Source organism: Vulpes lagopus, chromosome 3 (genome assembly GCF_018345385.1).
Source record: "Vulpes lagopus strain Blue_001 chromosome 3, ASM1834538v1, whole genome shotgun sequence".
NCBI classification, from domain to species: domain Eukaryota; kingdom Metazoa; phylum Chordata; class Mammalia; order Carnivora; family Canidae; genus Vulpes; species Vulpes lagopus.
Genome location: NC_054826.1, coordinates 110863734 through 110879051, shown reverse-complemented (window position 1 = coordinate 110879051; position 15318 = coordinate 110863734). Strand labels below are relative to the sequence as shown.

Here is a 15318-nt window from a genome sequence, read left to right as displayed (position 1 = left end):
AGTTGGTGACCCCTGCTTTAAAGTAGGGAGGATGAGCCAACCATTGTCTGTCCCATGGGGCTCCTGAGCTGAATTATCACGTGGAATGTGCTATTTTTATTCCAGTCTGGCCTTCAGCCTGCTGGTTGGAGCTCCTCTGCCTTACATTTCCTTTGCGGACTGCATGGCATGGATGGGTTTGTGGGATGGATATGCTTGTGGAACATATCCACACAGTAGGGAATGAATACATTATAGAGAGGGAGTGTCATCTAGCTGGGGCAGGAGTGTGGGACAGTGGAGTCAGAAGAGAGAAGAGTATAGTTATACTGTGGTGATCCTGTGAATGGATGCCAGGCTACTGTATTCAACTTTATTCTTAAGCCAGTGCTGTCCAATAAGACTTTCTTTTTTTTTCTTTTAAAGATTTTATTTATTTATTCGAGAGAGAGAGCTAGCAAAAGAGAACATGAGTAGGGGGGAAAGGGAGAAGCAGACTCCCCACTGAGCAAGGAGTAGGGGCTCGATCCCAGGACCCTAGGATGACAACCTGAGCCAAAGGCAGATTCCCAACTGACTGAGCCACCCAGGCGCCCCTCCAATAAGAGTTTCTACGATGAGTGTCCAATATGGAGGTTGCTTACCACAATGACTAGTAAGCACTTGAAATGCGGTTGGTGTGAATGAGTAAATCAATTTTAAATTTTACCTAATTAATTTAAATTGGCATAGCCCCATGTGACTATTGGCTGCCATATTGGAAAGCAAACCTTTGAGCCGTAGGCAGCCAGTGAATGTGTCAGGGCAGGGAAATAATATAAAAAGTGAGTTTTCAGAGCATGAATTATTCTAAGAGTGTAGGTGGAGGGGAACAGGTAGGAATCTTACCAACAATACTAAGTATCAATTTAGCACTTACTGTGTCCATACAGTGTGCTAAGATGAACTCATTCAATCCTTGTAACAGCTCTGTGAGGAAAGTACTTTTACTAATTCTATTTTATAGACTAGGAAATGGAGACACAGCAAGGTCAGTGGACTCATTCAAGGTCACAGAGCTAATAAATATGGCCCTGGTGTAGAATCCAATCTTGGCAGTAGAGCTTGTCCGGCGAACCCCTCTAACCTGGAAGGAAGTAAATAAACCTTCATTGAGCTTACTTTGTGCTCTGCGTCTGTGCATTTCTACATGACATCCCACTTAGATTTCATAGTGACCGTGGGACACGGATAGCCTCATCTCCTTTCTGGTTATGGAAAACTTTGGCTTGTAGGGATGAGATATTAAGGAGATGCATCCGTTTTGGGGGAGCGCAGTTAAGGCTTCATGGCGAGATTGCCTGTCTGAGTCGCTGGGGGCAGTTAGGGTGGAATCAGCAGGGAGTGTACAGGAGGATATGGCATAAAAGATGTTGCGAAGGAAGATTCAGTAGGATTTAGCAACTGACTGGATGGCGGGGGTGAGGAAAGCGGGGGAGGATTTCTTCTGGAACAGTGAGAGAGATGACAAACACAAATGCAGTGACACCGCGTAAGTGGAGTGTGGGCTCTAGAGGAAGACAGACCTGGTTTCAAACATAAGCAGTGCCACAGACTAGCTGGACGCCCTCAGGCATGTCATTTCTTTCTGTGCCTCAGCACCCTTGTCCACACAACACAGGTCAGGACGTCCTCCTCACAGGGCTGTGACATGGCTCTGGTGCCATTGTGGGTGTGACAGCCCTCTGTGGATCAAGTGGCATGGCAATGTGGACCAGTCTTTTGTTTTTTTTTTAAAGTTTTTATTTATTTATTTATTTATTTATTTATTTATTTATTTATTTATTTATTCACAAGAGATACAGAGAGAGAAAGAGAGAGGCAGAGACACAGGCAGAGGGAGAAGCAGGGTCCCTGCAGGAACCTGATTCAGGGCTTGATCCCAGGACCCGGGGATCACACCCTGAGCCTAAGGCAGACACTCAACTGCTGAGCCACCCAGGCATCCCTGGGCCAGTCTTCTGAATGGCAGGGAGCCAGGTGTTGGGTGGAAACCGTGCCTTTGATCATGGAGATGGTTTGGGAAAGCATATGTGGGAGCTGCACCTCATCTTGGACACTGGGCAGAGTTTCATCCCTGTGAAGCGGCTTCGACCCAGGAGGAAATAGGGCTCCTCCCCAGCCACTGCAAAGCAACATTTGCATCTGGTGGCTCCAACTTGAATGTTCTTTCTGCCCGGCACTTTGTATGTGTTGCCTCATTTGTGCTTTGCAACAGCCTTCTGAGAGTAGGTGCTATTATTATTATTCCCATTTTGGGGAAGAGAAACGGGCTCAGAGAGGTGTAGTGGATAGCTTCAGTTTCTAGGTGGTAAATGTAGGTCACACCTGGGTCCAGTGGATCCCACAGGCCTCTGCCTGGAACTCTTAGCAGAAGATAGGTTTTCTCCCTTGAAAACTGGCTGTTTAGGGGGCCTCCTAGACAGGTGAGCATTGAGGAAAAACCCAAGGGCCCTTGTTTTTCTTCTCCCAGCACAGATGGAATTTCTCTTGCAGGTTGATGTGGATTTAGGACAAAGATTGCTTCCAAGGGTGTCAGTTGTCCACTCTGGACTCTGATGAAAATAAGGTAGAAGGGGAGAATCAACTCCAAAGAGAAAAAATAAAATTTTGATGACTTGATTTGGTCTTCTCTTTGGATGCAATGAATAAATTATAGTGGTTAGAATTGAGAATTTGGGGTGTGTGTGTGTGTGTGTGTGTGTGCATGCAGTGTGAAACAAAGTTGGGATCCCACTGTGTTTTTGGGGCAGAGCTCTGGAGAAGTCTCCTGGGATTTTGACTATAGTGTTCTGCTTCTGGGAACAATCATTAGCTGGCATATAATTTTCCTGTGGCTATTGTAGCAAGTTCCTGCAAACACAGTGGCTTCTTGTGACATAAATTTATAATCTTTTGATTCCGGGTCAGAAATCTGAAAATGGGTCTTATGGGGGTAAAGTGAAGATGTTGGCCGGACTACATCCCTTCTGGATGCCCCAGGGGGACAATTTATCCTGTGCCTTCTCTAGCTGCTGGAGGCCACCTACACTCCTTGGTTTGTGTTCCTTTCCAGCAATGGCATCACTGCAAACTGTGCTTCTGTTGTCACATCCTCTCCTCTGACCCTCCTGCCCCCATGCCATAAGAACCCTTATGATTACATTGGTTGCACCCGTATAATCCAGGATAATTTTCCATCTCAAGATCCTTAATTTAATCATATCTGCAAAGTCCCATTTTTCCATGCAAGGTAACAGTCACAAGTTCCAGGAATTAGGACATGGATATCTTTATATATATATATACATATATATATATATATATATGTATATATATAGGGACCCTGCTTCTCCCTCTGCCTGTGTCTCTGCCTCTCTCTTTCTCTCTCTGTATCTCTTGTGAATAAATAAAAACTTAAATCATATATATAATATATATATAAAATCATATATATATTATATATGATTTTCTTATTTATTCATTTGACACAGAGAGAGAACAAGCAAGAGGAGAGGCAGAGGGAGAGGGAGAAGCAGGCTCCCCGTTTAGCTGGGAGTCCAGTGTAGGGCTTGATCCCAGGACTTGGAGATCATGACCTGAGCTGAAGGCAGCTTAACCATCTGTGCCACCCAGGTGCTCCAGGACATGGATATCTTTGATGAGTGTTGGGGGAGGCATTCTACCTACAAAGCTGGCCTGGGACCTTCATGACTTTACATGTAATAAGGGAGGGGGAGATGGACAGAGCTGGAGTTTTATCTCATTCTCTGCCAGAACTGAGTGGCAGTTTCCCCATTTAGACAGGTCATGCATGCATTCTCAGACATTTTCATTGCTCACCTGGCCCCCAGGCATTTGAGTTTGAGACTTCCTTGTGTAGTCCTTTTTTTTTTTTTTTTTTTAAATTTTTTATTATTATTATTTATTTATGATAGTTACAGAGAGAGAGAGAGAGAGAGGCAGAGACACAGGCAGAGGGAGAAGCAGGCTCCATGCACCGGGAGCCCGATGTGGGATTCGATCCCGGGTCTCCAGGATCGCGCCCTGGGCCAAAGGCAGGCGCCAAACCGCTGCACCACCCAGGGATCCCCCCTTGTGTAGTCCTAACAAAGTATGGCTACAGGCCCGCTTCTGAGCACTGTAGGCTTCAGGGTTTTAACTTCTGCAGAGCAAAGAGCTTTCGAATAAACCATGAAGCATCGAGGAATTTTTGGCTCTTACCAAGGTACCTGTTTGAAAGTAGGACCTGGTGCGAGTTTCAGCAGCTCAGTAAATGTTGTCTCTTATTTAAGCAAAACCAGTTTTACCCTGAATTTGCCAAACAGAAATGAGGGGGTGTTTATTTGTATCACAAAAGGATTTAGTTTGTTCCTTTAAATAGCCAGCCCTACTACTTTTCTTTGTAGTGTTTTAGTTAATGGGAAATTTGATTTGCACAACTTTCAGAAACACATTGTGTATAGGAAGTTCCTGCACCCAGAAGCTCATCAACTTTCTAGTGTGTTCTCAGCTTCTCCGTAGAGTGTGCTCCATAGAGTATAGTCAAGTCACTTGGCACATTGATTCTACCTTGGTGAGGATGGATTATTTATTTTTGTGGCTAACTGGACAGCTGCCTTAAAAAGACCTTGAAAGTGGCTGGTACTCCTCCTCCTCTCTGTGGTGCTGTCTCTGGAAGGCCAGCCAGGTGCTAAGTGCCCCACGAGGTTGATTGGGCTTTCTTTTTTTCATGGCTGATGGTAATTCATTCTTTTGTTCATTCATTCATTCATTCACAAAGGACTGGTTTCCTAAATATCACTTATGTGTCAGAATTGGAGCAGACACAGGAAAGCAGTGATGATCCCTACTCCCCCTTAAAGACACTAAGGATGATGAAGATTTTAACTGATATTTTAGGCGTTTTGAAGAAAGATTCTAGACGAACAAGATGACTTGTAAATGTTGATGGCTGTGGCAGTGGCAGGAAACAACTTCCCTCAACCTTCCTGAGTCAAAGAAGAAATTAGAACCACAATAGACTACTTAGTAACTTAAAAATGGCAACTCAGTATAAAACACAGGATACCACCATAGCTATACTTGAAAGGGAGGTTTTTAGCTTTAAAATTTTTAATTCTTAATGAAGAAGAGCGGGAATAAATTAACTCAGCAGTTCATTCAAGAGGCTTGAGAAAGAACAGTAAGTAGTAGCAGCAGACGTTTGTTGAATACTCAGGCACAGTTCTGAGTGTAGATTAACTCATTTAATTCTGACAACATCCCTGTCATATGGGTGCTGTTATTATCACCATGATTTTCCAGAGAAGAAACCGAGGCACAGGGAAATAAAATAATGTACTCAAGTATTTCAGTTTGCAAAAGATGCAGGATCCAAACTTGGCCATCTGACTCCTGAATTGATACTTCTAACCAGCTTCTCTTCTCCCTCACTCTCTTCTCAAACTAACTCTTGGAATTTATATTTGCCTTGGGAATTGTCTATAGTGTTCTCCTCAATAGAGGAATTGTCTATAGTGTTCTCCTCAATAGAATTGTCTATAGTGTTCTCCTCAACTTGAAGTAATACAAGTACAAATATGAGTAAGTAGTATAATTAAAATAAAAATGAGCAGGGCAAATAAAAGTAGCAATGGATAATGCAGGGGAAAAATGCAGTCGAATTGAGAAATATATCTGTGTCTTTATTGGCAGAAAAGGGGACACCTGGGTGGCTTAGTCAGTTAAGTGTCTGACTCTTGATCTCAGCTCAGCTCTTGATCCCAGGGTCATGAATTCAAGCCCTATATTGGAGCCTACTTAAAGAAAAAAGAATGCATAATGGTAGAATAATAAATAGACAATGAAGGAGACAGACCTCTGGAAAAATTTAAAAGAGAGAGACTACCTAATACCAATACAATGTGAAGAAAAAGGGGCATTTCATTATTTCCGATGAGCGGACACAATGGATACACATTGAGGAGAACACTATAGACAATTCCCAAGGCAAATATAAATTCCAAGAGTTAGTCTGAGAAGAGAGTGAGGGAGAAGAGAAGCTGGTAAAAGCTTAGAACGGACTCTGTGTTTTCATCCCTGTCGTTCCACATGGAAATATGAGAAGGGGGAAGAAGATAAGGGAATAAAAGAGGCATACCTATCAGAGAGGGTAAAGGAAAAATATAATAGAAGCTAATATGGCTCTCTACCTGGAAAACTCAAAAAAAAAAAAGCAACTGAAAACCCACAAAAAACCATTAAAGTTTAAAAACAATGCTTACAAAATAAATATATTGCTTCCCTATCTGTAAACCACCACCAGTTGGAAAACAAAATGGAAAAAGTGTCCAGATACAATTGCATAAAAAAAAGGATCCCTCCTCTAATACTAGATGAGAAACATGTAGGACCTGTAGAGAGAATCAAAGCCTTCACTGGGAGATGTGAAGTCAGATTTTAACAAGGGGATGCCCTGTTCCTGATAGATTCATTGCTGTACAAGTGTCAGCTATCTAGAATTTAATTTCTTTTTTTCTTTTTTTAAAGGTTTTATTTATTCATGAGAAACAGAGAGAGAGAGAGACAGAGACACAGGCAGAGGGAGAAGCAGGCTCCATGCAGGGAGCCTGACATGGGACTCAATCCCAGCACCCCAGGATCACGCCCTGGCCTGAAGGCAGTGCTTAACTGCTGAGCCACCAGGGCTGTCCTAGAATTTAATTTCTAAGTTTGACACAATTTCAGTCAAAGTTCTGATGAGTGTTTCTTGGGGGGGGGGGTTTGATTAAATGCAATCCCAATAAGAATTCCATTGATATTTTTAAAAGCTTGATAAACTGATTCTAAAGTTCACTTGGAAGAATAAACACTCAGCGAATGCCAGGAAAATGTTGAAAGTAAGGATAATGAGAGAGGACTTGCCCTGCCAAGATATAACATATTCTAAAGAGACTATAATTAAAACCCATATTGCTATACTCCAAGACAGAGCAGGGGAACAGAACAGAAGGCCCAAAGACAGACCCCAGTGTATATAATTATTTAGCATATAATAAAATTGGCATTTGAAATCAGTGGAGAGGGATGGTTATTCAACAAGACATCTTGGGACAATTGATCACCTATTTGGAAAGGAATGGCAAAGTAGATTCCCATGCACATCAAGTGACAAGAAATTATGGATGGATTAAAGAATTTAAAGTGCAAGACATGCCATATAAGATGTAAAAAAGAAAAGAATAATATTTATATGAAATTGGGGCATGTGGGAGGGCCTTTGAAGCATATGTGGATTGAGTTGGATTGAGTTTTCTTTGTCCAGTTTTTTTCTTTTAGTGGTCTGCAGATTATACATAATATTTCTATTCTTATTCATTTTTTAGGGAGAGAGGGAGAAAACATGAATGGGTTGGGGAGGGGCAGTGGGAGGAGGAGAGAGGGAATCTTTTTTTTTTTAAATTTTTTTTTTTTTTTTTTTTTATGATAGTCACAGAGAGAGAGAGAGAGGCAGAGACACAGGCAGAGGGAGAAGCAGGCTCCATGCACCGGGAGCCTGACGTGGGATTCGATCCCGGGTCTCCAGGATCGCGCCCTGGGCCAAAGGCAGGCGCTAAACCGCTGCGCCACCCAGGGATCCCCGAGAGAGGGAATCTTGAGCAGACTCCCCACTGAGCGGGGAGCTTTATGTGGGGCTTGATCTCATGGCCCTGATATCATGACCTGAACTGAAATCGAGAGTCTGATGCATACCTGACTGAGCCACGTAGGCTCCCTTCTTGTTCTTAATTCTAGTTCTTAATTGTTAACATACATATTCAAACTTACAATGTTGTACATGGGGTTTCTCAATTACCTATAACCTTTTGAGGAATGAGACAAGACTTTTAGCACATTTCGATGATATAGCCCTCTCCCATCCCCACTTCTTATGATTTAGTTTCTTCTTTATACAAAGCAGATATGTCTTTATACAAAGCACATATGACTTTACACAAGCATATATAACTTCATAAATGTCTTTATACAAAGCTATATGACTTTATAAAATGTAGCACTTATTAAAACAGAAAAAGGAGTAAGCAAAGGAGAAAGAAATTGGCCCTTTGGAACTGTTCTTGATCCCCAACCATGAAGATTTAAAATTTTTGTATTGTGGGAAATATCAAACATCAATTAAGGTAGACAGCTTAGTATAATGAATCCTCATGTGTCCATCACTCAGGTTCAAATATAATCAGTTATGACTAATTTTTATTCCATCGATAACCCTTCTCTTTTCTATCTCCTTCCTGTCATACTGATTTTTATTTTTTTAAAGTAGGTTCCATGCCCAGCATGGAGTCCGATGCAGGGCTTGAACTCATGACCCTGAGATCAAGAGTCAGATGCTCAACCAACCAAGCCACCTAGGTGTCCCCTGAATTATTTTTTTAAAAAAGATTTTTTTATTTGAGAGAGAATGGGGGAGGGGCATGAGTTAGAAGAGGGGCAGCAGAAGAGAGAGAGGGAGAGAGAGAATCTTGACCCGACTCTGCTGAGTGTGGCGCTCTAATTCACAGCTCTGAGATCATGACCTGAGCCAAAACCAAGAGTCAGTTGCTTAACCAATTGAGCCATCCAGGTGCCCCCTGAATTATTTTTAATTATATCATCTTATCCATAGAGATTTCATGATGTAACTTCAAAGATAAGTATTCTTTAACAAAAAATAACCACAATATCATAATCACACCAGAAAATTTATAGTAGCAATAGCAATAATTCCCTCCCATCATCAAAAAGTGAGTATATCCATTCTCCTGATAGTTTCAGACTAGTAGCTTATTTAAACTGAGTCCAAACAAGGTCCACATATTGCATTTAGTTGATATTTTCTTTTTTTTTTTTTTTAATATTTTATTTGTTTATTCATGAGAGACACAGAAAGAGTGGCAGAGGGAGAAGCAGACTCCTTACAGGGAGCCTGATGCAAGACTTCATTCCAGGACCCAGGGATCATGATCTGAGCCAAAGGCAGATGCTCAACCACAGAGCCACCCAGGTGACCCTAGCTGATGCATTTCTTAAATCTCTTTGAATATATAAATTGCTCCTCTGCTCTGCTCTTTTCTTCATGCAGTTTTTTTTCTTTTTGAGCAGTTTTAAATATACAGAAAGATTGATTAGGAAGTACAGAGTTCCCATATGCTCCCCTAACCCCATTCCTACCGTAATTCTCCCTTTTTTAACATTTTGCAAATGAAATAAGCCAGGTAGAGAAAGACAAATATAATCTCGGTTTTGTGTGGAATCTTCAAAAACTCAAAACCCCAAAACAAAAAAACAAAAACCAAACTCACAAACATAGAGGACAGTTTGTTGGTTGCCAGAGGCAGGGGGTGGAGGGTGGATGAAATGGATGAAGGTGGTCAAAAGAAATAAGTTCTGGGTGTGTCATGTACAGTGTGGTGATTACAGTTAATAGCACTGTATTGTATATTTGAAAGTTACTAGGAGGGGCACGTAGGTGACTCAGTTGGTTAAGCATCATACTCTTGATTTCAGCTCTCAGGTTGTGAAATCAAGCCCTATGTTGCACTCTGCACTGAGTATGGAGCCTGCTTAAGATTCTCTCTCCCTCTCCTGTCCCTCTGCCCGGCTCTCTCTCTTTCTCTCTCTCTCTCTCAAAAATAAATAAATAAATAAATAAATAAATAAATAAATAAATAAATACATAAATACATAAATAAATAAATAAATAAAATAAAGTTACTAGGAGAGTAGATCTTAAAAGATCTCATCATAAGAAAAAATTTGTAACTATGTGTGGTGATGGATGTTAACTGGACATTTTGCTGATCACTTTGCAGTACATCCTAACAATGAATCATTATTTTCTATACTGAAACTAATATAATGTTACATGTCAGTTATATCTCAATTAAAACAATAAAACAGTGTGCCTTGTAGTGTTGTTATGAATATCAAACAAATTAATATATGTAAAGCACTTTAAAAAAATCTCACATTAGTGTGGTAGATTTGTTACAGATGATGAGCTATAAATTTATCCACCACTGCGGTATCATGTGGAAGAGTTTAACAGCTCTCAAAGTCTCTCCTGTCCTGGGCTCCAGGGTGGGTTAGTCGGTTAAGCATCTGACTCGATTTTGGCTCTGGTAATGATCTCTGGGTTGTGAGATCAAGCCCCGTGTCGTTTTCCCTACTCAGCAGGGATCTCTGCTTGAGATTCTTTCTCTCCTCCCTCTGTTTCCCCTGCCCACCCCCTCTGCCGGCCCTTTCTCTCTCATAAATAAATAAATAAATGAATGAATGAATGAATGAATGAATAAATAAATAAATAAATCTAAAAAGAAGAAGAAGAAGAAGAAGAAGAAGAAGAAGAAGAAGAAGAAGAAGAAGAAGAAGAAGAAGAAGAAGAATTCTCTCCTGTCCTCTTTGCAATTTATTTGCTGAAGAAATTATTTGGTTATGTCATTTTCTACATTGCTGTGTATTAAAAAATTATTTTACTCACTGCCTCCTTGGGATGTTATTTAACACATGCCTCTGTCACTTGTATTTTCTGTAAATTGGTAGTTGAATTAAAATGCTTGAACTGATTCAGGTTTGATTCTTTTAGCAGGAGTACCTATGAGGTGACAGAGGTCCTTTCATCATTAGGCAGGTTGAGTCTTTTTGTGCTGCTAGCAGCCACTTATTGCTACCCAGATCCATTGTATCACTAGAGATAGCCTTGAGCTTTCCAGGCCTGTTTTCATTCATTGGCAATGTTCTTTGGAAAGATTCTGAGCCGGTTCCTACAATGTGGTACCTGTCCTCCAGGAACCCACAGTTTAGAGTTTGTAAAAGTAGATTCGAACAGCAATAACAAAAATTAGTCTTTTAAAGATTTTATTTATTTATTCATGACAGACACAGAGAGGGGCAGAGACATAGGCAGGGAGAAGCAGGCTCCCTGTAGGGAGCCCGATGTGGGGCTCGATTCCAGGACCCCAGGATCATGACCTGAGCCAAAGGCAGATTCTCAACTGCTGAACCACCTAGATATCCCCCAAATGAATTTTATTTTGTATAACGTCTCTGACTGCCCATTCTCCCAAGTGGTATGATCCCCAGATGGTGAAACCATATCATAGCTGCCTTTAACTCACTGGAATTCAAATGCATGTATGTGTGGATTTGGTTGCAAACTATGAGAGTTACAAAGTAGGCATTGCAGATTTGCTCTCCGTTGGCATAGGTCCTGGGTGAGATGGGGGCACGGGTCTGCCATTATTGCTCACTCTGTTTTTCTACGCAGCGCTTCTTGTTATGCACATCTCTCTGAGTGTGATTCTGTTGTTTAAATATATGTGCTCCTTATGCATTCTGGACCTAAACCCAAGCTGACTATGTCATGTGCTGCCCCATCTAAGAAACCACATTCTGTTTCAAAACCAGCACAAGACCCAACAGCTTAAGTAATCTTCAGGAGTGGGGAGAGGGGGGAGTGTAATTTTGAGCATTTGTGATCTTTTGAACCTGAGTTCAAAACCTTTAGAAGTTTAGCTGATTTGTGGGATGCAGCAGCACCATACCCGAGTTTGGCTTCAATAAAGGGCAAGATGTGGAAGCTGAAGGCATTGTTCATTTTGCTCTAAAACCTTCCCTTGTTGCGAAGTCCAGGTTTAATGACCTTTTCCCCCTTCTTTCCCTCTCTTCCTCCTCTCCTCTCCCCTTCTTCCCTCCCTCTCTCCTCCCCTTGTTTTCTCATTGGCAGTCTGCTGTTTCGTCGTGCACAAGCGGTGCCATGAATTTGTCACTTTCTCCTGCCCAGGCGCTGACAAGGGCCCAGCCTCTGATGTAAGTAACTGACACTGAGCACCTCTCTCTGCCCACTGTCACTGTGTCCTTTTGGGTAAATAAGAGTGCACTTAGACCAAAAAATTAAAAAAAAATTTTTTTTAATTAAAAAAATTTTTTTTTAATTAAAAAAAAAAAAAGGAATGTTTTAATTCCAAGACAGAGAGTGGTCCCTATGGTCTCGGAGACATTTTTCATTTTAATGGAAAGGACAAAACAAAACATTTGGGGAATGGGATATTATGGTACAGGAAACCAGCTAGTTCCTCTACTATGGTTTTGTTGAATGTCTTCATCTTTATGGCTGGAGCACGGAGAGTGGTGGTGAGATGCTAAATTGCTCCTGCTATTCTAAAAAGGTAGTTAGGATGGTACCTTATGATGCACCTTGTAGCTCTTTGTCAGGGAATTCTTGACTCCAGGCCTGAAGAATTAGGAGGGCAATGAGTTTATCCTGCTTTCATGCATCTCAAAGCCTGGCTCCTATTGCTGAGGCAGGGGATCCTTCTGGGTAAAACAGGCAAATAAGTTTTCTTTTCATCATTATGAACTTATTTTAATATGGATTGGAAGAATGTATCTAATAGTGGTTTTGAATTTATGGTGGGGATAGAGAATTTCCTACCCAAGTTAGGGAATTTAGGTTAAACAAAAGATAAGTTGATTTAAGGAAACTATTAAGTGAATGACCTCATGGGCTCCTTGAGGATATGGCAAAAGCCTTGGTTTAATTTTGTCCAAAGCTTGGGGTACATTTGATCACCTGCCCAACAGCCATTCCTGTTGAGAGCCCTCTCTTCTTTCTGGCAGAGGCTGCCTCACATGCTAAAAGCTGTATATGCCTGATACTTGCATCCCAGGCTCACCTGTAGTTAGTGACTGATCATGTGGCTCACTCTTGCTCAGTGGAATCTTGGGGAAATCTGGAGAGAGCTTCCAGGAAAGAAGCTTATCTTTCTGAGAAGAGCAGACATCCCTTCTTGTTTCCTGTTGGGTATTTTTGTGTGAGGATGCAATGCCTGGGGTCATGGCAGCACTTTTGGATTAATGAGGGAGATGTACTTAACGTCCCAAGCATGGCAGAGTGGGAGAGTTGAAGGAACCTGGGTCATTGATGATGTTGGTGATCAACAGCTCAGCCTGCTGAGCCGACTGAGTTCTCTATGCCCAGACCGCATATGTGAGATAAGGATTTCCACATGGTAAAATCTCATCATTTGGGGTATTCCTTTCCATGTAGTTGAAACTGCCCTTGTAGGACTTTCCACCATGCACACTCCTCCCGTGTCCCAGTGATGAAATGCAGTCCATGTACCCTGTGTGCCACTGTCACCCCTAGTTCTTTTATTTTGTTCCGGCTTTGGTTCACTTTCCTGGAATCTTCCCCATTGGCACTGTCTTCATGACTGACCCTGGACTTACCCATTTAGACCTGACAGCTGACAGCTTGCCAGAAGTGAGTGGTGACTGCATTCGTGGACTATCATTGGCCTACTGTAAGTGATCATCTGCCATTTCGCTGCAAATCAGGGGCATAACAGTCACCACAGCAACATGAATGCTCTAGAGCTCGTCCAGCAGTTCTTTTGCTTGGAAACTGGTACATGGGTTGAAGAACTCCAAGTAGCATAGATCAATGAAAGCCCTTCCAGACTCATCTGCAGAGATGAAGATGGGATTGTTCATCATGTCCTCTCTGAGATCACACTTCCTGGCCCTTTCAGTGCAATTCCTTTTCTCATCCCCAGGAAAGTAGAGAGGGAAGTTTTGGGGGGCACCCTGGCTCCAGTATGGAGCTCTGACTGTTACTGCAGCCCGAGGCTTGAGTCTCATGCAGGAGCCAAGAGGAGGGTGTTTCCTCTATCTTGTCTGTATTCCTTGGCTTTTTCTGTTGCCTGAGACAGAAACTCCACTCAAACTGGTTTACTTCTTTATTTATTTTTTAAAAGATTTTATTTATTTATTCATGAGAGACAGAGAGAGAGAGAGAGACCGGCAGAGGGAGAAGCAAGCTCCATGCAGGGAGCCTGATGTGGGACTCGATCCCGGGACTCCAGGATCATGCCCTGGGCCAAAGGCAGGTGCTAAACCGCTGAGCCACCCGGGGATCCCCTTCAAACTGGTTTATATGAAAAGGGAAATTTTGGTCCGTGAAGCAGAGACCGGCTTTGGACACAGTGAATCAAGGTGCTGAACTGGGGTCCTTTGTTCCTTCCTTGGCTAGACTTTCTGTCTTGGGTTCAGTTTTAGGAAAGTTTGCTTTGCTTCTAGGGGAGCATGATGGCTGAGATACTTATAGTTTTCTGTTCTTATCAGTGCTGAAGTTCCAGTGATGAGAGTTGGCATCTCATCACACCGTGGTTTACATCTGGCCAGAAGGATGCTTGTACTGATTGGCCAGGTCTGGTTAGGTGCCTCCTCTTGGCGAGGAAGCCCCGTGTGGCTACCCCATGATTTAAGAATTGGGGGGGGGGGCGTGGTCCCTCAGAGAACTAGAGAAGCAGTATTATGTACTGGTTAAAAACCATAGACTACAGATGGAGCCAGCATTCCTAGGCTCAGATATATGTGTGACCTGGGGCAAAGCAAAGGACTTAAATCTCTTTGTGCCTGAGATTCCTCAGCTGGAAAATGGGTAAAATCATAGTTCCCGTTCCCATCTTATAACCTTGTTAGGAGTGGCCAGTGTACCTATATCTGTAAAGGTGTCTGGTACACAGCAAGAGCAATATATGTGAAGATGATGATGGCGGTGATAATGAATAACAGTGAATATATGCTGGGCAGGCAGCAAGGACAGGTGGCGTGGCTACTATGTAAGATTTAACATGCCCTCTGCCTGCTACTTGGCAGTCCTTCTTAGGAACTGTGTAGGCTCCATAAATGGTAGGAGACCCTTGTCTGCATGAATGGAGCAGTGCAGCCATTCATTGCTTTGGGTGTGGGGAGGGCAGGCAGTGCTCCCTGCAGCCAGCATGCACAGGATTTAGCAGCCAACTTGGAATGATTCTATCTCTGGACACAGTTCCAAGAAGGTCAGTTGGCACCAAGGATGATGAATTGGTCCAGACTCCTCAGCTGGCTTGACTCAGTTCATTGACCTTTTCCTGTCCATGGCTGGAGACATGATTAAAGATCTGGTCACACCTGCTCACCAGCCTGGCTAGGCTCTCTTTTGGCTGCCTGTGAGACTCATGCAGTCATGAAGGGATGCCCTCCTCCTGTGTGACCTTGGAGGAACTGGTGTGAGCAAGCTCATGGAGCAGACAAGCACAGTCTCCATCTATGCAAAGGGAATATGCTAGACTTCATCCTCTACCCCTCTGCTATTCTAACCCCAGTGTGAGTCAGGGAATATTCTGGATATTGGTAGAACTTGGTATAATTTATGTTCTTCTACAGATCGGTCCACATTATGGGATATCAGGCTACCTGAGGAAATGTTATGAACCAGGCTCTATCCCAGTGACTTCAGTTACTGACCCAGCCATT

The 15318-nt window shown here is 42.5% G+C and overlaps 1 protein-coding gene across 2 annotated transcripts in view; it reads left to right on the top strand.

Annotated features, from left to right (window-relative positions):
- Positions 1-15318, top strand: part of PRKCB (protein kinase C beta) — a 335898-nt gene that overhangs the window by 125362 nt on the left and 195218 nt on the right. For both annotated transcript variants that reach the window (XM_041749588.1, XM_041749587.1), the window contains exon 3: positions 11744-11826. In XM_041749588.1, the coding sequence (XP_041605522.1) occupies positions 11744-11826 (83 nt within the window). The remainder of the gene's footprint in view (positions 1-11743; positions 11827-15318) is intronic.